The 25,708-nt window shown below is 41.2% G+C and overlaps 1 protein-coding gene across 1 annotated transcript in view; it reads right to left on the bottom strand.

Moving 5' to 3' along the window:
- Nucleotides 1–17,221, bottom strand: part of LOC308289963 (mid1-interacting protein 1-B-like) — a gene marked incomplete at both ends in the record, with an annotated part of 156,057 nt that extends 138,836 nt beyond the window's left edge. The window contains one exon of the mRNA XM_080731743.1: nucleotides 16,744–17,221. Coding sequence (XP_080587869.1) covers nucleotides 16,744–17,221 — 478 coding nt within the window. The remainder of the gene's footprint in view (nucleotides 1–16,743) is intronic.
- Nucleotides 17,222–25,708: the final 8,487 nt, after the last annotated feature.

The raw sequence follows: 25,708 nt of genomic DNA, 5'->3' as shown, positions 1-25,708 counted from the left end.
GCAATAAAACAGAGCTGAGTATTACCAGTGTTGCGGACTCTATCCTTCTCTTGTATTGCCGTTTGTCCAGCACCTGGGCTAGAGTGGATTTGTGCATGCACTATCTATCACCCCTGACTAGGGTTCAAGCCTCTGCCTGCTTCCTCTGATCTGGCACTTAAATTATAATACATTTATAATATAATAAAAAAGTAAATTATAATAATTATAATTATACATTTGGTTGCCTGTTAGCATGTATTGTCAATACTGACAGTTGTCCGTTTTTGCTCTTTGGCATACCTAAATCATACAGTCATGATTCATTTAATTAGATACAGCTGTCTTTTTTCTGCCTTGACACATTGGTGAAAATGGCCCATTGTCTGATTCATGAACTGATCTGTTGATTGTTCTGTCCTGATGATTATAATTACATCTACCGATGCTTCTCCTCCATTCACGTTTGGTGAATGTAGCCTTGGCCAGGAAAATTTGTTGTCTTCAGGTGGTAACCATCGATCATAAGGTGTTTCGACCCGCAAACCACAACACCCTCCTGATGGCCGGGTCGGCAGTGGTGGCCAAATCACTGCCCATCTCCTCCTCCTGACCAAGGCTAAACTCCCCTCTCCTGCTCTATTTGTTTTTTCCCAACAAGAGGCTTCTCTGGGGAGGTATTGGGTGGGTCCCTCCTGAGGTCTTGAGGTGACACAGGTGCGTAGAGTTCTCCAGTACTGTGGGGTTATTCCTGCCTGGAGTTCTCCTTCGTCTCACCAACTCACCAACCAAGTGACCCCTCTTCTCCACACTTGGTCCTGGCTTGATGTATTTTTACCTTTTGTGTTCCTGCAGATGTTCTCGCAGTGACACTTTACTTCCAATTTCTCCCCAGCTGATGTTGTTTAGGTGAGCCATCTCGTTAGCTGTGATTAGTTAAGGGCTGTTACCGTTATGTTTGTATTGTTGAGTCTCACATACTCCCCCCCTCTCGGGAGACTCTGAGGGTATCTTTTTTTTGTTTTTATGCCAATTGAATAATATAAACGGCAGTAATTAATGTCAAGTGTGTTATTAGATTGTTTAGCGACATGTTAATGAGTACCGGTAATATAATATAGATTTCTTAGAATGAAGCTATAATGTGATACAGTTTATAGCTGTTGCTAATTTTCAACCCTTGTCCCTAGTTGAATTTTACAGTAAGCATGCACAGGGTAATTCAAATATACAGCTTTCATTATCATAAAACCACAACACACTACATAATACTCATGAAAATACCTCAATAGTAATAAATAGGCCTATAATAGATTTTGCTAAAATTGGTACAGTTCTAATGTGTTTTTAATCCAGCGCTTAAAGGACGACTTCTCCCATTTCAACCTATCTTGGTCACTTAATCCTCATGATACAATTGTAATTTGTTTTCTCTGTGTGTCTCATAGGACACTTGTGGACACTTCAAAACCATGCCTACCAGTGACATCATCGTTAGGCTTCTGAGCGGTCCACAGCCCTCCTCTGAGACAAAAAATGTACAGGTAATGAACATTAGTGGGGACCAATTCTATGAAATTAGGTTGAGAAAATGGGTGATGGCTTGGATTTCAGTTGTTAGAGACAGGGTGCCGGGGTGATTCCTTGGAGGAAGATTAAAATAAATAAAAAGTCTACAGAAAGTGTTACATTTGTTTTTAGCCTTACATTCATTTGTTGCACATGGCAGAGATTGAGAGAAGACAGAGAGTTTGCCTTTTAGAAAGGCCGTGGAAGTATTCGCAATTTTTATTTGTGGAAGGAGATCAACGTCAATGGAAATTAGTAGGGGAGTGATACATATGATGAATATATATATGAATATGATACATTTTAACAACGATACGTTTCACATCACAATACATGGTTGGCGATACGATACATGGTTGGCGATACGATACATGGACGTTATTGGTTCATTCATGGCGATACGATATGATTCGATTCAATGATTCGATACCGATTATCTGCATTGTAAAACGATACCGATACGATACAAAGACAAAACGGTATGATATTTTGCTTTTGCAAACGATATAGTAGATCATTACAAATTAAAATCGATTTTTCGATTCAGATACTATATTATTACACCCCTAGAAATTAGCCATGTTGAAGCCCAGAACAGCTCCACAACACTCTGGGCAGGCTGCTCTGGATTTTGTATTTACCAAACTTCCTCGCAATGCAATTTTAATTGTCAGTAACGGAAGAATAACCAAACAAATTACTTTTGTAAGAAGATAACGCTGAAATGTAACAGATTACTTTTTAATGGCAATAATGCTATATAACGTATACCCAATACTGGTGGAGGTGACCCAGCTGAAGTTAGCCACAACCACAGTGTTGCTGTTAAAAAGGGGGAGCAAAAGTACAAAACTATGGAACCACTTTAATGTGTTTCAAAGTTTGCCCTTTGTGGAGAGAGCTGATTGTTGTGGTATTTTACATTTGTCATTCAACCATGCTCCTTATCTGTTACTGCTCTTGTCTTTGGATATAAATATCTGAAAAGAGGCTCATTTGAAAACTAATTTGAGAAAACAAAAATGGGTAAAGCTCTCAAAGCTAAGTAGATTGTATCTTTTCAGTGTGTGACAATCATGCCCGCCAACAGGCTTTTTATCCATTATTTTCAGTGCCTGATTGTATAAAGGATGGGAACTGTCTGATTGTAGATGCTTGAGTAATAAAATATGAAAACATGAGAGAAAATTATAGCGTTCATAAATAGCTGAGCTGCCTGAGTGTGAATGTAGTGCTAGTGACTGATTAATTTGAAGGATTACGCTTGGTCTTTTTTGTTTATAAAATGTTCAATGTTATAATATTCCTTTGGAACTTTAAATCATTGATCTCTTCTATTCTTTTTATAGATAGAGATAGATTATGTTTTCATATTTTATACTTTAGCTCTATATAAAACATCAGATATACACCACTTTGTGCCGTGTGCTATAAGCTTGTAGATATTTCTTTCTTTCTAAATTTTTTTTATTGTGAAAATGTGTGCACAATATGATGGGGGTCCACAGCCATATACATCAATTTGGGGGTTTGATAAGCATTGGCTTAGAGCAAGGGTTCCCAAACCTTTCATGTCCAGAGCCCCCAAAATAATCATACCCACTGTGACAAGCACAAGCTTTGGGCATTAATTTAGTTTGGCTCGGTTCCAGATAAATATTCTTGCCAAACTACAAGCTCACAACGCCTTTCAATGCATATTATTTGACAATTTGGCCAATATGGTACAGTATTAAAAAGGTCTCATAAATAAAAGTCCTTAAATTGTCACTTTAGAAGTGTGCAGATACCTTGTATACACTTATACTGTTAGTTTTACTGTTTAGTGAGGAAAACAATTTTGCACATTAAGCTAATCATCTGGGGGCCCCCCAGAATTTATTGTGATAGGTCAGCTGATAAAAAGCACAACTATTGAAAGGCCTGGTCTACAGGATACGCTATACCACAAAGACACCCATGTACCTATCAAACTACAGTACCTCAAAAAACGTCAATGACGTCCACAATCATAACTCCAGAGGGAGCTCTCCACTAATCACTTTCAACCCAGATTTGGCTCAAACAAGGGGTTAGATTAATTCTCCTGCTATGTCAAAAATGGGGAACACCCTACCAACTGTCTTAAAGGAGTGCAAACAACTGTTTTCTGTACATATTTTTCATTTTGATTTCTAACTGTTTATATGGTCGGGTGGACATAGCTGAATGGTTAGTGAGCCCGCTTAGGACTCTGGAGGTCCCAGGTACGATTCCAGCTCCCAGCAATGTGTTGAAGTGTCCCTGAGCAAGACACCCAACCCCTAACTGCCCCCTCTCCACAAACTTACTCTTTGGGAGCATAACTTGGACTTTTATTTTTCTATTTGTATCCTATACTTTAGTCCAGCACCCAGCCTAGACTGGCCTTAGATGTGCGTGCCTTTTGGCTGTTTTGCAGTCTCTTTGTTATCCACTGGCCATGGGCCCCTGACAGCAAAAGTCTGATCACCTTTTGACTTAAATCTGGGCTTTAGAACAGAAGAACTCAGCCTGAGGATCTGATATAGCTGGGGGATAGATCATGCAGTGCCTTACAAGTTACAAGTCCTCAGACATCCCTACCTACATTAAGATTTTGGACACTTTTACCTTAGTTTTTGGTTACTTTCCCAATCAAATCTACTGCATAAGACATGCTGTTGAGTTTTTGTAGAGATTCATTCTGATTTAATGGATGTACTGTAATTAATCCTCATCACCACCCTCTAGTCTACAGCCATTCATTATGTACAATTTGAAGAATAGATTTTTTCAAATTGTTCCGTTTTCCGTTATCAGATTTTTAAGAGGTTATCACTATTAGATAATTATAATAATAATCATCATCATAATATTTGTATAATCTGATTACTGTAATGCTGACACAGTACTCCCCATGCCTGCTTATGGTAGAACATAAAACATTCCCCAGCTGGTCCAAAGGCAGAAAGTCCTTCCTCAGCGTGTTTATCAAGCCAACTGTGTTACTCTTCTCACTTGGCTGCTTTGTCTTATTGGAATCAATGGGAGACCAAGGTGGTTCACTCACTCCATTAATTTAGTATCATGAAACTGCCACCTAGTTGCAAACCCTGGAGTAATATATACAGACAAACACACCGCCTGTTTGTTTTTCAGCCGAAAGAGGGTGAGACCAATACTAATGTCCCTCGGAAGACGGAGGGGAGGCAGTTATGATTGTGTCGATTTAAATGAGCTTATTCCACCTCAGAAATCAATCAACCTCACCTGCTAGCAGCCATAGAAAATTTGCAGTGACCTGAAGTGCCCTGTGGTCCAAATCTTTCACACGTCAGTCAATACTATTTGGGATTAGGCTCTGTTGTTGTCCTCCTCAGTAGGGGGAAGACACAGTTGGTGCCTCACATTGTTTCAAGTTGTAAACCCGTGCACTTGTATTTCAATTTACTGTGAATAGTTTCCCAGTTTCCAACCTAAAATAAATAAATAAATAAAATTAAAAAATGTGTTTACATACAGCACCAACATGCATCCGCATACATTGGATAAATATTTTATTATCCTGAATACAGGCATTGATCGTTTTCTCTTTAAATATTTTTGATCTGCTTATCTACAGCATGCTTATGTACATCTACTGTATATGTATGCATATATATACTGTACATGTATCCTTTTTTTTATTAATTAATTTTCACTGCAGCTGCAAACCAAAGTGTTGACCGGTATCGCAAGTGTTGAGTAGGACAGAATATCGTGGGGTAGCTGACTGCTCCTGAATCCACAATCATGCCAAAAGAGAAATATTAACCTCATGGGCTAATATAATGGTGTTTTTTTTCACTGGGTTTGGGTCTATGTAGGCGGCAATAATTCTCACCCTCAGGACACTGGTCATCCATCTGCCTGTCTGCCCCTCTGGCCATTATTCTCATGAACAAAACATAATCGAATTTGCTTGCATCGCTATAGCGTAAACCATAAAGAATGGATATATGCCTGCTGTCCAGTATCTATGAATTATAGCTTGTTCAAAGGAGGCTGGAAGCAAAGCTTAGCGGATATAGTTCAGAGTAAGATTATCATTTTGTTTGCTCAGGCAGGCCCATGCAAATTAAGATGAGCTGATGTTTCCAGACCACATGGTTCACATCACTTCGCTGTTGAACATTTGACACATTCTCAAGCAAATTTAAGAGTATAACTTAAGTGTAAGAGTGGCCAGACTCACATTAACAGCCAGAATAAACTGGTACTCTTTGTCAACACCTTACTTTCTTGGATTTGCAAATAAATAATTATAGTACACACCTTTTGATTCAAGTGTATTATTTCAGTATTATCATTAGCATTTCCATATATAATTATAAGACTTCCGACAACGCCACCTCTATAAAAGAGGAAAAGGAGATATATAATAATAACCCTTTTAAGACACACAGGTACGTTTTTCAGGTGTTCAGAGCAATATAAACCCAGGAGAGAAGGAGCCGGACACAGTATTTCCAAAGGTATAACAAATTCTTTATTATCTAAAATACAGGGGCTTCTATACGCCATAAAACCATTCAAAACACAAATAAAACCCTAACACTCCTAAATAGCGCTTCTAACTAAAAAACCTAAAAAACAACCAACAATAAGATCACAACCCGGGTAATTTCCTCCCTTTATCAATTCCCACCGCACAATTAAAGTGCGGGTGCAATATTCGCCACTTAGCAATTTAAGGCGTATATATAATAATATGAATATTGCAAATCATTAGCTCAAATAGGACGTGTGTTATATATATAATACTAATAGGCGCAGGCAGGTATAATAATAATAATAATTATGATAATAAGCAGGGTGAGTAGAAGACGTGTAGAGGGACACAGCAACTCTTCAGTAACATCTACGTCTCAGGCCTTCGTATCTGCGAACAAGGAAAATAGGCCAGTATCCTTGTATACTTTAACTTATTGGCATAACTCAGGTCAGTGGCTTGAAGAGACAAATGGTGCACAGATTCTCTACTCACACGGAGGCAGCCAATGGCTGCCAGTGCGGGTATTGCGCACGACACCACTGTCACCACTGCGACCCCTCTAGTCAGCTCGGATGGAGCGGCTCGTCTGGTCAGGATAGATGGTCCGCGGGAACTTCACCGGTTTTGCTGGGCCACCGTGTTGTCTGACTCACTGCGTTGCACTGTGGAGCTCACTCAAGTTCATCATCAATAGTTCTAGGTAGGGCTCACTGCTCATGCCCTCCTGTGTCTGTCCTCAGTCCCTCATAACACTGGTCACCTCTGCCTGTTCACCTGCCTCACACACACGTCCTCCTCCTTTCACGTTCAGTAACAGAGTGACAGAGTCCCACTTATAAAGGCCGCCCCCTGCCCGACACTAGCCTCTCATTGGCCGGGCATGACGTCAGTCTCTTCTCATTGGCCGAGTAGCGGCCGCTGGTTAACCTATCAGGCTCTTCACACACACATATATCAGAAGGGGAGTTTCATGTAGGGAGAAATAACGTTATTAAACACAAGCAAATAAGGAAATGTATAATAAGGGAAACATATAAAATAGCATTCACTTAACAGAAATAATAATAAAACACAAGAGTTTCCAAAGAAATACATTTTAACGAAAAAAGAATAACGCTGTCTTCCACCCCCTCACATAAGAGTATAATATAGTACAGGATAAAGTACCTAAGCTGCTGTTTTTTTTTTCACACTTTGAAAAGTTGGAGAATAGAACTACTACTGGGTGGCAGTGGCTCAGGAGGTAGAGCAGCTGTCTTGGAACCCTGGTCCCTGGTGTCTCCTCCAGGCTTGTGTCCTTGACTAAGACACATCAAATGCTCCCTAGCCTGGGCGCTTTTCAATAGTTGCCCACTGCTCCTAAAAGTTAGGATGGGTAAACGCAGTCAGTGAACTCCAGGTACGGTATGTGCAGATGCACTTGGCTAATGCCAAAACAACAGCTAAAGGGGACACATTTATTATTTATTATTATTATATTAAACTATAAGGGGAGATATTAAAATATTAAAATATCAGAATATGAATCATTTGCATTATTGAAGACAGGCAAAGCGAAATGTATGTTCTTCTATTTGATGTCCACTGAATATTGTATGTGCAAGTGTGTTTGTGTGTATGTGTGTGTGTGTGTGTGTGTGTGTGTGTGTGTGTGTGTGTGTGTGTGTGTGTGTGTGTGTGTGTGTGTGTGTGTGTGTGTGTGTGTGTGTGTGTGTGTGTGTGTGTGTGTGTGTGTGTGGGTGGGTGGGGTGGGGTCTGTCTGTATGTGCACTGTCTGTTTACGTTATGCATACAGTGCAATACACTCCTATGTCAGCTCTGATCACACAACACGTGTACATTTAAAATTCCACCGAACCAATTTGGCCAGTAAGTAGATGAGAACTCCATTTGAGCGTTCCATTCCATTAGGTCTATCGCTTATGTTTGAAAAGCCTCTCTCTCATCAACTCACATGTGCATAATTGAACCACTGAGGTTGTCAATTCACACATTTGTGTACATTAATGTGAGATACAATTATGGAGTCATTGTCCCTTCACGTGGGCACATGCAGCCAATGGACTACACAACAGTGCCATCACTAACTGTTCACATTACCAATCCTTAGATTAAATTTAACTTGACCCATGAGGAGGACATACGTATTTGGGTCAATTATGAACTCCTGATGATTTAGCTGGCATAGAGCAAGAAATTGATTATTATTAAATAGTGAAAACTGTCTTTGTTCTCTAAATCTAGACGAAATCATTTGGAAATCATATCAAGAAACACCAGCCCATTTGTGGGCCTGACTGATAAGTCTCACTAACACAGTAGATGAACCCCAAATTGCAAAGAAATTCCTGCTATAGGGTTGAGTAATCTCCTCTCCTCTGCGAGTCTAAACAATCTCTAATTTAAGCTCTGATGTGTACATTACAGCCACATAATCCAAATGAAGATGAATAGACATGCTATGAAACGTGTTAAAGCATTATTGATTCCCGTGGGATTTGGCAAGCTCTGTAGAACCTCATTAACTATGGAAAAAGATGGGTCAGCTCCCTCACACACACCATCAACAAGGTTCAGAAGGTTACCTTATACACGTTTATCACTGTGAACATTGGCTGTCCAAAAATAGATTTTTGTGCATGGAGCCTACAATTTACCATGGACAATCCAATATATATGTGTTTCGTAGTCAGGGCAGGGGTTTTCTTTTATACCTGCTTCTTTGTTGTTGTTTTTTGCATGCCTCCATTTATTTATTTGAACCAAATTCAGATATATTTTTGTCAACTCCATAGATGCGAATTTAACACAAGACAAGCAATTCTAGAACTACGACTGAGACTAATGGGCATACAAATTACAAGCTTTTACCGATTGATTGATTTTTCTTTATTTAAGTCCATATGGGCTGGACTTCATGACACGACACTTTTACATTTCAATTGACATAGACAATGAACCAACATAACAATTCACAAACAATGATCAAACAAATAACTGACTTGAACCTATTTGAAAAGCTGAGACTGTCTTCTACTTACTGCAGGCTCTAGAAACAAAATATGCCAAATACTTCATAATTAAACAACCGTGCACTCCAACTTGTGGCCATAATCTTCTTGATGTACTTTTGTACTTTTTAAAAACTTGTTTGTCCTTTTTTGGTTTTAGTTTAGTGTTGTTTGACTACAGTGTAAACATGTTTAGACTGCTTTTATTTCTTTTCACCACCAATTGTTTCCCATCTTCCACTATTATGTGGAAGGTGGGACAACTTCAAGTGGGACAATAAAGTTGACCTTCATGAGCTTGACCTTGACTAATATCCTCAGATCCACATTCCAAATTAATCGTGTTTACCTGGCTTATCTGCTCCTGGCCAACGGCAACTTTGGTTCATCCCCCCCCTTCCTAATCATACAGTAAATATGAATATTTAAACTGTTATAGCAAACTTGTGACAATTGACTTTTGTGGCGCAGGGGAAAGCCATTGAAAGTATTGTTAAAAGTTCAATTTCTAGGGGGAACTAAGAATAAGTGAATGTGCACAAAATCCAGTGCAGAGAAACAGACACAAGCTGTTTAACAGTACATTATGAAATGGCCTTTCTGTGCGGAGTTTGCATGTTCTCCCCGTGTCCCCTAGCCTATAAGTACCCTCACAAAAAACATGCAGTAATCCTGGTCCCTATACTGCCTCCCCCCGGTCAGCCGGGGCTCCTGATGGAGGGGAAAGGAAATGGTTGGAATAACATGTTCAGTCCATGCGTTTGTCCCACTGGGGAAACTCCGCCCTGTCAGATGAAAAGAAGTGGCTTGGACTCCTCGTGCATTGAAGGAAGCATGAACTCAGTTCATTGCTCTCCCCAGGTTGGCAGAGGAAGAGTAGCGCCCATGAAGTACACTTAGAAATTGGCACTGCGTGAAAAAAATGTGTTACAAAAATCGTGGAATGAAATTGTAAAATAAATGTTTTTAATTACATTATACTGAGACACGTTGTGCAATGCGTAGAGCCCAGAAATGCAAAAAAATAGCAATTCCGCTATCTACCTATTAGTGAACACATGCTCCATGAGCATGCATGCATGCAGCATGGCATCACATACTGTAGAGCAGGCAGCTATAACAGCAGAACTCTGTACTAGAGATATGGAGCATGTGTTCACTGTTCACTAATAGGTAGAAAGCGGAATTGCTCTTTTTTTGCATGGCTGGGCTCTACAAAGTGCAGAGCAAAGTGAAAGAGACTGGAAATTGGCAGCCTGTTTCTACCTGACTTCGTCGTTTCCATTTTATAACACACTACACCACCAGCTGTGAAAATTAAACTATTAAAGAGCCCCCTCTCCCAATGAAATTGAAGGGTTTGCGGAAACACTGAACCCTTTTCCTTTACTGATGAAGAAACACTGACGAGAAAGGGAACTAATGAGAAGTCAAATGCCTGAGAGGCAGACCATAATTGGGCTAGGGCTAGGCATATTCTATCAAAATGCAGTTCTATTTCAATTTCCAGACTCGCAGAGGCACCTAGACTAAGCCAGCAATTTCTTTTGATTGGCACGAGTCGGTGAGGTGGTTGGGGTGGATGTGGGGTGGATAGAGGTCAGGTCTGTTCTCGCTCTATCAGAGTGATGTTCAGTCAGCACCAGCGTGAATTTGCGATTAGGCCAGACCTTTTCAGTGACCTTTGAAAGTCACATCATATTGAGACTGGATGTGACTGTGATATGCACTGTTATGTTGAGGAACCTCTGCCCATTATGAATCACTTCTAAATGAGTCAGTGTAATGGGTCTACTGTGGAGTGTGGTGAGTGTTGCTTAATAGAGCATCGCAGTGCGGTGTCGGAAGTAAACAACCCATTCATTTTCACCATAGCGTTTTTCATTATCAGCTACAAAGTCGTAGCAATTCAATGTACACTTACCACTAGGCTGGTGGTTGTAAAATGGTTCTATATGCTCCTGTAGAACCCCCGAGTATGTATGCAATCACTCTAGTTTTAGTAAAAGCACGTTTTAATCAAGATCGCACAGAGAAGAACTGCATTTCCCATACTGCTAAACATGTACATCCGGTGAAATCGACGTCTGTGATTGGTCTAGCTTCTTCTTCTTTCATGTATCTTGCGGTTACCGCGGAAGTAGCTACTGCCCCCTGTCTTCCCGGCGGATTATATTGCACGTCAGCAGAACTCCCGTGAGCGATCGTCTTTCTTTTACAAATATGAATTATATGATGCACTATGTTAAGGATGACGATAAGAGCGTCCACAGAGATGACAATCACTACATTTCAGGCCATATGCTGGCCTGGATAACTAAACTGAGCGTGATTTAAGGGCTTTATTTCAGGAAACGACAACAACATTCGCAATGCATTCTGGGAGTGTAGTTTCCGCAATTTTAAAAATAATGATGTACACAGTCTTGTACCCTGCCCTTTTTTTCAGCTTTCTAATTAATCTTTGCATTCAAAAAAATTTGAATATTGACATGATCCCTCTCCAGCCGAGGTGGCTTTGTCCAAGGCTTAAAAACGTTTAAATAAATAATTTATGAAATGTCTATGGAAGAAATGAATGCGGAAAACGCTTCCGACACCAGAGTGAGGACGGGGTGGGGCTTCAACTGCGATGCTCTATAGACCTTTTGTCAGCCTTCTGATTGGTCCCTGAGACTCCCTGACTGGCCAACCAGAAAAAACATTCACTTTTTGCTATCGGGGGTGGAGTTTGTGCAGTGGAGAATGTTGCTTCAGCCTTTCAAAAACTGTCCGCAGTGCGGAGCACGGCAATCGCCTGGTACGGCCGCGGCAGTAGGGGGCGATCTCGCTCATCATAATGAATAAGCTTCAACAAACTAGTTCACATGGACCTTATCAATGGTCTAACTAGTTACGATTGGGTACATATATTTTAAATGGGCAGAATTACGTGTATGTGAGGAGAACAGATTATAGTTCTCCTCTTCCTACCCAAGATTCAATGCGCTTTCTATTGCTATTTCTATTCTCTCTCTGATCCAGAGGATTAAACTAATTAAAACATATATTTTCGGGGGGAAACTACTGTTTTGCTATGTAATTACTGTACCCTTTTCTTCCCTTTTTATTAATATCACGTAGATGTGTTTTTTTGGTACTTTATATAGCTGTAATGAGGCTATGAACAAAAAAAAATCCCATCCACTTCCACTATAAAAGAATCTGCAATAGTGATTCTGTCCCACTGGGATTAAACACATTAAAACATATATTTTCGGGGAAACCCAATGTTTTGCAATGTAACTACTGTACCTTTGTCTTCCCTTTTTATTAATATCACCTAGATGTTTTTCCTTTGGTACTTTATATAGCTGTAATGAGGCTATGAAAACATAAAAAAATCCCATTCACTGCCACTATAAAAACAATCTGCCCAGGGAAAATGTCCCATCATAGTAACAGGGCAGAATGGGGCGGGATTTGCAAACTAGTCTATTGCTTAATGTGTTGAGCTTTAGCTGTATGTCTTTAATGCATTGCATATTCCACAGATGTAGCCTATGGTGCAACAAACCGTAGTGTCCAGTGCATATAAGACTTTCTATTCTATTTGGTTTATGATGATTTATGTAGTTAACCTTTGTTTAATCAGCATCAGTTATTTTCTGCAAGCAACGCCTTGTACACAGATTTTAGAATTTTTAGAATGGAACTTTAGATGGATGAGTCTTAATTTCATGCATCATGTCCTTAGTCTGTTTTTGATCATTCTCAGCATGGAAAATGATCTCTCCAATGCACTTTCAGTAGCCTTCATGAGGTACGGTAGTGTGTGTGTGTGTGTGTGTGTGTGTGTGTGTGTGTGTGTGTGTGTGTGTGTGTGTGTGTGTGTGTGTGTGTGTGTGTGTGTGTGTGTGTGTGTGTGTGTGTGTGTGTGTGTGTGTGTGTGTGTGTGCGCGTGTGCGTGCGCGTGCGTGTGTGTGTGTGTGTGTGTGTGTGCGTGCGTTCGTGCGTGCATGGAGGATTAGAGGTACTGAGCCCAAGGAGGGATTGGATTCTGTTGGATATATGAAGCCCTATTTTCGATGGTCAAGTCGGCTGAGAAGATTGTCTTCTTCTTCGTTCAGCCCTACAGACATGGGTGGGACCACCATGGCTCTTGGGTAAGGGGGAGTAGAGCAGGCGGAAGTCTAAGCACCTAATCGAAACCAAGGGTCCTCCTCAGCATCAGCAATGGACAGGGGCGTCACAAGGGAGGGAAAGAGGGACTGAGTTACTAGGGCCCAAGGTGGAGGGGCCCTAGTAACTTTAGCTTGGTGCCGCGCTGTGAGCTTGTATATCTGCTATTTTTGAAAAGTCGTGAAAATGTGTGAAAATCTTTGAATATGTATTTTTTAAGCGAACATTTGTAACTCAAATTTTGCTTCTGGGGGGGTCCCTGGAATTAAATATTTTGAGATGGGAGTCCGTGGCCAAATATATATCATCTTGGGGGTCCTTGACATGAAAAGGTTTGAGCACCACTGACATGGAAACATAGGTTTCTTGCAAACATTTTCAAAAGATTTCAAAAATAGCAGATCTACAAGCTCGCAGCGCGCCACTCGGTGCCGCGCTGTGAGCTTGTATAACTGCTATTTTTCAATAGTTAACATTCATGGGGGGCCCGCAGTGAATCCTTGTACCCAGGGCCCAGAATTTGGTGTGACGCCCCTGGCAATGGAAGTCCTCACGAGGACAGATGTTTCATGACCAACTATATGCCTTTTCCCCAGGCAGTGTCAACAGCAGCAGTAGTAGCAGCAGCAAGATAATCAAGTACTGTATGCTATTATGATGGTCTTTAAAACACATGATAATCTGTGTTTAGAAAAGTGCTTTATAAATAATGTTTATTGCTATTATATTTATAGTTTACTGCAAGTGTTGTACAGGTTATCCATTTAAATGTGTTTTTGAGACATTACCCCTGACTTGGCATTCATCAGAGTGACCTCTTGCTAGTGTGATTAATGGCTTCTGCTCAGGGGTATGTCAATGCATTACTCAGAACTCAGCCAATTTCTGCTGCTGTCATGGTAGGCATTGAAGCAGTTCATCAATATTGCACTTTAATGCAGCTACTGTATTACTGGTGACCTACATGTAAACTGTCTGAAGCAGATACAAGGCACACCCATGTATGTAATAATATGATATAGTGGGGCAAGATGGGAGAGAGATGGATTGATCACTTTACCTCTACCTAGGGATGGGAGGATTTTTTGGGGATGAAATTTCATATCACAATTATTGAGACAAAATAAATCGCGATTTACGATATTATCGCGATAATCAAAAACCATTATCCTGGGGTGGAACATTTGCCAAAAAGTAGCAGATCTACAAGCTTGTGAGCTTGTAGATTGGCTATTTTTTGGCAAAGACTTTTGATAGAGAGTGAAAAAAGGACTGTATCAAGTACGTATATTATAAGTACCTTTTGCCAATTATAGAGGGTTTAAGTGGTACCGGATATGCAGCTCGGCAAATAAAAGGTGAATTGATCCCAGTGCATGATGGAGGACGATATCACGATAAATTAAATCTCCACGATACGATTATCGTGAGTGTTTTTTATCACGATAAACGATAATATTGCGTATCGTCCCATCCCTACCTCTACCGCAGTCCAATTCAATGAAGAGGGCTGTATTTTATTTTTACATCAAAGGATTTCTTTTTTTACGAATTGTACACAAAAACAAAAAAAAACATACGATAACATCTTACCTTACTCACCGGATTGACTGTGCAACTTTTGATTTCAAATCTGCTGTATTCCTGTCGGTTTCTCTTTTATCATATGTGATTTTTGTCTTCGCCACGCAGAGACTGTGTGTGTGTGTGTGTGTGTGTGTGTGTGTGTGTGTGTGTGTCCGTCCGTCCGTCCGTCTGTCCGTCTGTGTAGAGATACCGTACATCTATCTATCTATCTATCTATCTATCTATCTATCTATCTATCTATCTATCTATCTATCTATCTATCTATCTATCTATCTATCTATCTATCTATCTATCTATCTCTCTCTCTCTCTCTCTCTCTCTCTCTCTCTCTCTCTCTCTCTCTCTCTTTTTCTCTCTCTCTCTCTCTCTCTCTTTCTCTCCCTCTCTCTCTCATACATATATATACTCACACTTTCTGCTGGGGGAGTATATTATACACATTCCAAAAGCCTGGGAGAGTTGCTGAAGTTGTAGGGTTCTGAGAGAGGACGTGTGAGCAGCGTTCTCTAGGGTTATCCGAGTCTCAGTGAGGAACTGCAGAGACTGAAATGAGGTTGAATTCAGTTCACGTTTCTGAACAGCTGATTGGCAGTCCCAGAGTTCCAAGGTTGTGGTGCTTGGGTGAAATTGGACAGATAGATGAGATCAGAGGGATTTCTGTGATGAGAAACTTTGTGCATACTTTTCAGAGAAGAGGAAAGAACAGGAGCAGTCATAGAACACACTGGAGCGAAAAGATAAAAGACAAAGATACAAACGCAAAATGACAGGCCTTCTTCGTGGCCTTGCGCAAAGGACTCCCGCAGATAGACTTCCATGTCTTTGTGCATTTAAGTCTCTGTACAGTGAGAACTATGTACTGGTAAATGGCATAAACGGCACTTTGGTCAGACTACTCAAGAAATGAATTATGCCATTCCCTGCATCGCATCACTTTTTCAGTGCAATGTGAAAACATTTTGTCTGCTGGCCAAGAATATATAACATTAACAAGACTCCTTTGTCCATTAGATAGAGTATCTTTCTTATTTACTTAAGTAATTATAATTATAATATTATATACTGTAATGAATTATTAACTCACCCATATACATACTGTATATAAAAAAACATGTTCTCAGATGAGTGTGTGCGCGCAATCCACGCATGCGTGTTTTGTTTTTGTTTTTCCAATCAAGACATGACTAATTGAAGAAATAAAAATGCCTGGAAACAGTGAGTTACGAAAGGAAAATATAAACATGTGGCCAAAATAGGACATACAGTATTATATGAAACAAGAAATGCATAACAAAGATGAAGTTTGTTTAAAAAAGTATTTAATATATTTACAAAATCAGAAACCATATACAGTACAAAAAGGTTTTGCTCATACTAATATGGGAATTTGGACATCTCAAGTACTACCTTGGAAACAAAACACCAGAAACATGCATCTCATGAAAACTTTCATTATTCTCCTTGATGAAATATCAGTTGATTCCAGTTCATTGGACTTAAAGAATACAGAGATCATAAGCTTTGAGAAAGCATCTGCCTCCCTCCATGCAAGCATCATTTAAAGAAGGTTTTAACATTGACATCATCAGCTAAATCTTGTGTCAATATTCACCACCGCAGCGTTTAAAAAGCGTTCAAAAAAATGAAGTCTTATGGTTAATGCAAAGTACTTTAAAATAAAAAATAAAAACATTTTGTGAGGTAATAAGTTATGCAGCTTTAAATAAATGTATAAATAGGTTATGCATCTTAAAAATTAATGTAAAAATAGGTTTCATATGTGTATCACACAAGCTTAAAGCACAGTCTTTGACAGGCTGCATAAATACATTAGAGTACAAAACATTGCAAAAAAATTGAACCCACAAAATCATCAGCACAAAGAGTTCGGAGATGTCTTGCCCCATTCTCCAATACCAAGCTCCTGTTTGTAGCGGTTGGTTAGACAGTTGGCCTGTTGCGTCAGCTTGGAGAGGACCCCTTGGAGGCCTGTCAGGTGGTACTGGAACTGCTTCTCCAAGTCTTCGTCCTCCTCGTCTGACTCCTCAGATGTCAACGATGATGCGGACGATAAGGATGCGGATGAATTTCTACGAGTGATCCTTACGCCGTCCTCGCGCCTCCCCTCGGCTGCGGTGCGCCTGACGCCCAGCTCCATGTCTTGGCGGATGGACTTCAGCAGGTTGTAGTAGCTGTACATGTCCCCGTCATCCATGTTGGATTTCAGAGCGCCCATTTCACTGTCCTCATCCATGGGCACGTCCCGCAGCATGCTGGGCAGCATGACTGTCTGATCCATGTTGCTGACGGCGCCCATGAAGCGGTCCATGGCACTGAAAAGGTTGTTCTTGTGGATGCGGCTTTCTGCCATTCGCATCATCGTGAGGCTGGTGACGGCTCTTTCCGCAGGAACCGATTCTTTTTAGAAGTGAATGAAGAGATGCGACTCGCTTGTCAAAATGGGCTCTTCCCAGTGCGTTCACCGCTCTAATTCTACTCCGATAGGCTAGAAGTTTGTGTTTCTGTGAAGCTGCAGCAGAGATTCCTTTGCTTGGCAATTTGTAAGTGAGAAGGCGAACTGAGTTGTTCAGCAGATTTGTTGTCTCTTGGTGCAGACCTTCTTGCCTTTCTGACTGTTGTGTTCTGAGTGAGGTTCTTATAGAGCAGGTGGTTTCAAGGGTGGACCCGGACCACTGAGACCAAAACGGGTTCTGGCCTGGGCATTGTATATAAGAATTGAAAGAGCAATAGGAAATCCCCGCCCACTTTTTCAGTGAAACTTGCTCACTTAACGCATACTCCCCTGGAAGTGTCTCTTTCCAGGTGTGGCCCCATGCGCATAAGTGTCAGTGATTGATTGATTGTTCAATGTACTCAAGTACTGTACTTAAGTAACAATTTGAGCTATTTTTACATTACTGGAATATTTCCATATTGTACTTTTACTCCACTATTATTTGAAAACTTGAGTTTCTATAGTTACTTTGTAGATTTCGATTATTATCACAAAACATTCATTACCCACTTACCCTACACATTTTCGGCCATTTGAAAATAGCTGATCTATCAATGCACAATACAATACATTGCATTGTGAGCTTGTAGATCTGCTATTTTCAAAAGATTTACATTTATTCATTTTAAAATGAATTCAAGGCTTCATGGGGAGCGTAATTAATAGAAAATACGTTCTTTTTTCTTTAATGTGTATTTTCAGACATTAATTAACCACTTAAATCCTCAAAACTTGACATTTACTTGGTCTGCTTTAAATAACCGATCTACAAGCTTGCGTTGTGAGCTTAATGATCTGCTAATGTTGGCGAATATTCCCCTCAGAATAGCGACACTAGGGATCAAGTGGTTAATGAAAAAAATCAAACCTTGGTTCGAAGTGAAGCTGTGAATTTTTATTCTATGTGTTCTAGAGCTATTAGATATGTGTTCTAGATCTACATTCTGTGTTCTAGATCTATACTTTCTATGTGCTTTTCTATGTGCTTTAGTTCTATAATTGCCAGACCCATGAAATGGGTAGGCCTACATAAGCAAATGTCGGTCTGTCCGGGTTTTCTATATAAAGGGTATATATGATGATGACATGATGATGACATGCCTACAAAAGGCATGATGTCATAAATGATGATGACAGACAGGGTCTGGCACAACCAGGTTGACCTGGTCTAGTTTTAGATTATATGTGTGTGTGAATGAATGATTTTGTCTGGAGAGCCAAATTGTCATGTGAAGCTTGACCAATCCTCAATTGGACTGAACATGCACGGGACACGGGACACGGGACAGACAAAGCTATACCTTGGAAGCGGTTTTCACCGATTCAAAAAAAAGTTCCTATCACACAAACATTTGGTGGCCTCCCTGTAGTAACTCTGAGGACCCCCTAGGGGTCCCGGACAAACTGTTGAAGACCACTGGTCTACACCAAACCAAGAGACAGCATGTGGGTGTGTTAACATTAACATAACAGTTGCACCCATTGCTTTCGGTGGCCATTGATGAGGCAGTATCACAGTTGTCCTCACAACAATGAGCAACCAGTTAAACCATGTCATGTCATGTCATGTCATGTCATGTCATGTCATGTCATGTCATGTCACTCTCATCTTGTCAAATTATGTTCTGTACACTGCATAACTATTTTATATTTGAGACAAGGTAAAACTATAGGCTAGCCTATCAGGCTACTAAACAATTCTTTATTAATGCTGATTAGTCAGACAGTGAGTGTTAAGTTTTGCTATGATGGTAGCACTGCAGCCCAACTGAACAGTCACAGATGTGTCCCAGAGGACGACACTGACAAGTTGCAACCCAGCTGTTCTCTCTGTGAGTTCCTGTGGAAACATTGTCTTCAATCTAAATTAATAATTGATAATTTCTGAAAATGGGATTGTAGCACTGTGGTCATTTTAGGCAGGGATTATTTCAAAAGAGGCATCAATTAATTAGATGTATATATTGATGACTCCATTAACCACTTAAAGGAGTAGTTCACCCCAAAATGACTTTTTTTCTATTGATTAGTCACACCATGGAGACTTGAGTTCAATAATATTATTTTTTTGTATTTGTTACATTCCTAAGACAAAAAAAATATTATAGTAAATGTACCCCCATTCTGGATGGGGACCCAAATGCATGGGCCTGGATGGGGAACCAAATAAGGCCCTGGATGGGGACCCAAATGCATTTGGGTCAGAATCAATAGGGGTAAATTTAGGGTCAAGGGTCAAGTAAATTCTCATTGCCACGAGTCCCCCAGAGGTCTATCTTTGGCCCCCTTCTTTTTTTTACTCTACACCAAATCTCTTCTGAAAAAAACAGCAGTGACAGCAACATGTCAGGAAGTACTAGGCAACAAGAAACATAACCACAAGGAATGGATGACACCAGAGACCTTGGAAAGGATAGAGGAGAGAAAACAGAAGAAGGCGGCAAAGAACAGCAGTCGCACACGGGCGGGAAAAGCCAAAGCTCAAGAAGAGTATACTCTGAAGCAAACAGGGCAGTCAGGAGAAGCATAAGGGCAGACAAGAAGGGCTATATAGAGGCACTGGCAGTAGAGGCAGAGGAGGCAGCACAGCATGGGAACATGAAGACCCTATACGACACGATAAAAAAGCTTTCCGTAAAGTTCAGCAAACCAGAGAGGCCAGTAAAGGACAAGGAAGGGAATAAAATTCCTGATGAGGAAGGGCAGAAACTTAGATGGGCCGAGCATTTCCAGGAGCTGTTAAACAGACCAGCTCCACATAATCCAGTGGACATCCAGCCAGCTGAAAGTGACCAGCCGATCGCCTGTGATGTCCCTTCAAAAGAAGAGATACGCAAGGCCATCAAACAACTGCGACATGGGAAGGCTGTAGGGCCAGACAATATTCCAGCAGAAGCACTGAAAGCTGATGTCGAGACCAGCGTGGAAATGCTCTACCCCCTATTCCGTGACATCTGGGAGAAAGAGGAAGTACCGTCAGAGTGGAAGGAAGGCCACCTTATCAAGCTCCCAAAGAAAGGTGACCTATCTTCCTGTTCCAACTATAGGGGAATAACACTTCTGTCAACAACAGGGAAGACCTTCAACAGAGTGCTTTTAAACAGGATGAAGGATACTGTTGACCCACACTTACGAGACCATCAAGCTGGTTTCCGAAAGAATAGATCCTGCACGGACCAGATCGCCACGTTGCGGATCATTCTGGAACAGTCCTTGGAGTGGAACTCACCTCTTTATGTCAATTTTATTGACTACGAGAAGGCATTTGATAGTGTAGATAGACAGACTATCTGGAAACTGTTGAGGCACTATGGGGTTCCTGAGAAGATCACCAACATCATCAGGAACTCCTATGAAGGGATGACCTGCAGGGTGATACACGGGCAGCAACTCACCAATGCCTTCCATGTGAGGACAGGGGTGAGGCAAGGCTGCCTATTGTCACCTTTTCTGTTCCTGTTGGCCATAGATTGGGTCATGAAGACAACGACAGCACAGAAAAGAAATGGCATTCAGTGGACACCCTGGACACAGTTAGATGACCTTGATTTTGCGGATGACCTGGCCCTCCTTTCCCACACCCAACAACAAATGCAAGAAAAAACTAATACAGTCTCAGAAAACTCAACACGCCTTGGCCTCACAATTCACAGAGGAAAGAGCAAGGTCCTCAAAATAAAAACAGACAGCATTACTCCCATCACCCTAGAAGGTGAAGCACTAGAGGAGGTGGAGAGCTTCACCTATCTGGGAAGTATTGTTGACAAACTGGGCGGGACAGATGCCGACGTAAAAGTGAGGATTGGCAAGGCAAGGGTAGCTTTCCATCAGCTGAAAAATGTCTGGGGATCCTCAGATTTGCCCTCAAACACCAAGATCAGGATATTCAATTCTATGGTGAAACCTGTTCTGCTGTATGGAGCAGAAACCTGGAGAAGAACGGTTTGCACCATGAACAGAATCCAGACCTTTATCAACACCTGCCTTCGAAGAATCCTCCGAATCCGCTGGCCAAACAAAATCAGTAACCTGGAGCTGTGGCAGCGAACAGGACAGCAACCTGTAGAGAAAGAAATCCTCCAAAGATGCTGGCGATGGATTGGCCACACTCTTCGCAAACCTGCATCCAGTATCACAAGATACGCCCTATTCTGGAACCCACAAGGGAAAAGGAAGAGGGGCAGACCAAGAAACACCTGGCGGCTTGACCTGGATGCAGATGTGAAGAGGTCTGGCCACACATGGGGACGGCTGGAGAACCTGGCCCAGGACCGGGATGCCTGGAGAGCTCTTGTTCGTGGCCTATGCCCAAGGTTGGGCGATAGGCGTAAGTAAGTAAGTAAGTAAATCTCTTCTGCAAAAACAGACAATCTACAAGCCCACAATGTGTTGCAATGGCAGAGATTGGTAGAATGAAGCTTTCCAAGTAAACCTATGCAGTACCCACACAGCACATGACAAGACGACAGCACCTTTATGGGTTCAAGTGAACAGTGTAAAAAAAAAAAAAAAGGAAATGTGTGAACTACAGCCAGGCGGATACCATCAAAACAGAACAGCATCTAAAGCCTTGTCCTTCTTTGGTATGCACCATGCAACACACCTAATTAGTCAGACTTGTATATGTTTTTCTTCTTCTCCCATTACATATAGCTCTGGTGCTGCTTTGCACCTGTTGGCCTTGCACATTTCAGGTCCGTGGACACAGACATGCAAAGTAGCACACCCTGGGATCACTGGGAAAAAAAAGGCGTGTTGTGAAGTAATGTGTTATTTATTTTGCCAGTCAGCACTTTGGGAATTCGCTATCACTGCACAGTTGATTGATCCAAACAAGCACTTAATACATTGCTCTCTGGTCTGACGCACACCGCGTGGTCCAGCTGATCGATTGGCCTGTGTGAAAGTCCCCCTCCTCTCTCTCTCTCTCTCTCTCTCTCCCTCACACACACACACACACACACACACACACACACACACACACACACACACACACACACACACACACACACACACACACACACGTATGTTCATGCTTTAGTGTAATATATTATGAAACATTCTTATCAATTAAGAATGTCAAATTGAATGTGAGAGAGAGACCAAACCCCTTTGCTTGCAATCCGTGCATGCGTGTGTTTGCATGTGTGAAGGAGAGAGAGAGAGAGAGAGAGAGAGAGAGAGAGAGAGAGAGAGAGAGAGAGAAGATGCTTTGATGATCAGTGACTCTGATTGCCAAGGTGCTAATCAAGTGTTGTTTCATATGGGAGCCAGGAGGTTATTGGCCCGGTCAGTATTTACAGTCCCGTCAATATCAACAGGCCCAGGTCCAGTTCAGCAGTTCTTTAGCGAGCGAGACAGGCTGCTTCTGTACAATAAAAATCGTCAGTGTTATTTTAATTAAGAGAGAGTATACAAATGGCGTACATTTGGTTACATTTGGACACTCTCAGAATTACAAATGAATCAGAACCAGAATCGGCTTGATTGTCACATCACAGGTTTACAGAAGAAGAAAAAGAACACACTATTATTGTTATTTTTTGACTATGTGCCTATCCTTGTGAATAGCTTGAGAAACAGCAGGAGATCCACGGCAAAGCGCTTATCAGCTTGCCCAGATTGCCAGGGTTATTGTGCTGACAAAGCGGCCTGTCTGTCAGTGTGTTCAGATTTCGGTACCCAGCATTGGTTGGTTTATTGCGTGGGTGAAATAGGCTCACTCCCTCACTCCCTCCTTTTCCCTCCCTCTCTTCCTCTCCCGTGGGTGCACAGGAGCCCAAGCATGCACCCATGGGAAATACCAAGCAGCACCCACAGGAATATGCACTTGATTTTACTTGCGCTTGTCGTGCAGGGCCGACCCAGCTCCACCCTCGCTGTGCAGCATATGCATATCCTGTGTTGCAAAACAAGTTGACCCACCCACTGAAGTAAAAGCTTGAACGTGTCAGGCTAACGAGAACGTGCCCTGTCCAATTGAAAGGGACGCTTGGTATTTTGTTGAGCACCTACAGGCAAAAACATAAATCAGCGCCCCTGTTTGTCACCCAGCTTTGACTGGATTATAGTGTGGGTGAAATGGGGCTTCTCAGTTCTCACCCCTTTGGTGAACGTTGGTATAGTAGAAGATAATATATACAGTAGTAATGCTAAAATAAAAATAAATAGGGATAACTAAGACACCCTAAGGGCGAGAAGCAACCTCGCTCTAAAGGGCACGTGCACATGACAGCAGACTCTTACCTAAAAATGGTTGGTTGTTTAAGTTGGCCAAAATGTGGCCATATTTTCCCAAATATGGAGATGACTGATGTCTGACATCATAGATGTCTGATGACTACATGAGACTGACACAATATGTCTGTATATGGGCATTCCCAGATATGGGCTTAATATTGATGACCAGAACAGAGATCTCCAAGAACATGTATTGACGTGTATTGGGATCTGATGTCATCAAGACATCAGATCCCTGATGTCGCCTCAGCATGACTTGAGGCGTCACGTCTCAACGTGACATGTGACGGACGGACATGATCTGCAGGTTGTCATACTAAATGCAACCTACGGACACAAATAAATTGGAATAATTCCAACAGCTACAGTATGCTTTCTTAACCTTTTGCAGGTCTGAAGATGATGTTTCAGTGAAAACACAAGGGAGGAAAATTCATTTTCAATTAAATTAAGTTAAGTATCGAAATCTGGTATATTGGAGTCGCTTCAGTGAAAACAAATGGGGTTGTCTAAATTGGAAAGGATTCAGATAGTACATTAAGTTATTCTAATTAAGTGATAATACTGTGCCATTAATTATAGGCATTATTTGGCAATTGTGGTTGTGATGGTTTGAAAACAAGTGTGACTGGAATTGTTGAGTGAAAGGAGCTAGTCAAATGGCCACAGTCCATTACGCATTTAGACATTTATACAATATCCGTTTTGTGGACATAGAGTAGCAATATTAAGGCTTTCTGCACATTCGCAATATAACAAACAAGATTAATTTGTGCTGTAATGGAACTGCTTACAAACTCTGGACTTTTATTATTTTATTAGCGGTCTAATTTATATTTAATTTGCATGGTGAGGGTAATCTTGACATTGCTTATTCAGCATGTCAAGACAATTTACATAATATCTGTTTATATTTGCGCTGTACACAATACCGTGCTTCTATTGTCGGGATAACACACAGGCACTCGGAGGCTGAGCTTATGAGAAAAATCCCTTCAAATCTCGAATGAATGCAGTTGTGCGTAACTAAATTAGAGGCATTTGGTTTCACAGAGATCTTCAACCTGCTCCAAAAGATGCTGCTCTTACAATGTAATCATTTGTTTTAATTTGTTTCACAAAATTAAAACATAATTATGTTACTGTTAAGCTCTGTACATCCTTGGCTGATAATGTGATGTTATTGCAGTAGTTGTTTATTTTTATATTTGATTGTTTGTTTGTTTTGTTTCTTTAGAATTGTTATGGACATGTTTTGCTATAATTCAACCTTCTATTGGTATCAATGTATTTTTATATACACTTGTACTGTTTATAAAATAAACGTGAGCAATGAACAATTTGGAGTGATTAGCATTTTGATCAAGCACATGTAGTTTTCAACCTATAGGCCAGGGGTCTTCAATAGAGGGTCCGGGACCCCTAGGGGTACCTCAGGGGGGCTGCAGTAACTCTGTGTGATAAGGACTTATTTTTTATTTAACTTTTCCATAGTAGTAGTAAGTTGTGATTAAAAATGCACACAAAATTGTGTTCTACCACACTAGATACATCAGTGCTACTGTGCAAAACAATTGTATTAATTAGCGGATGTTCCACCAGGCTGCTGGGTGAGCGCTGGCGCTTTGGCATGGGATCAACTTTGACCAAAAAAATGCACAGACCTGGTTGGTGGACGGACACAATATGTCCATATATGGGCATTCCCATGCAGATATGGGTTTAATATTGATGACATCAGAGATCTCCATATATGGGCATAAAAGGGACAAATAATCAATCAAATAAGCCCCTCCCACAAACTTTGGAAGCCAATTAAATCCTACTAGCTGTAAATGCACAGACACTCACGCACGCACGGGGAGCGTGTCGCTGTTACTACATGTCATCTTTTCGACACCCAACTCTAACCATGACCCTAACCCTCACCTCCGTGGAGTGAGTCGCTAACCCTCCGGTCGAAATGATGGTCGTTCGAAAGAGCGCGATTTCCCCCACGCACGCACGCACGCACGCAGCACAGACACACACATCAGCATGGCCGTGAGTAACAATGAGCCATGCCGAATTTCCATAACAGCTTAAATTCTCAGCACAAGGACAAAAATCAGG

The sequence above is a fragment of the Nannobrachium achirus genome (assembly GCF_963921795.1).
Source record: "Nannobrachium achirus genome assembly, chromosome: 8".
In the NCBI taxonomy this organism is placed as follows: domain Eukaryota; kingdom Metazoa; phylum Chordata; class Actinopteri; order Myctophiformes; family Myctophidae; genus Nannobrachium; species Nannobrachium achirus.
This window is presented reverse-complemented; position numbering and strand designations above follow the sequence as displayed.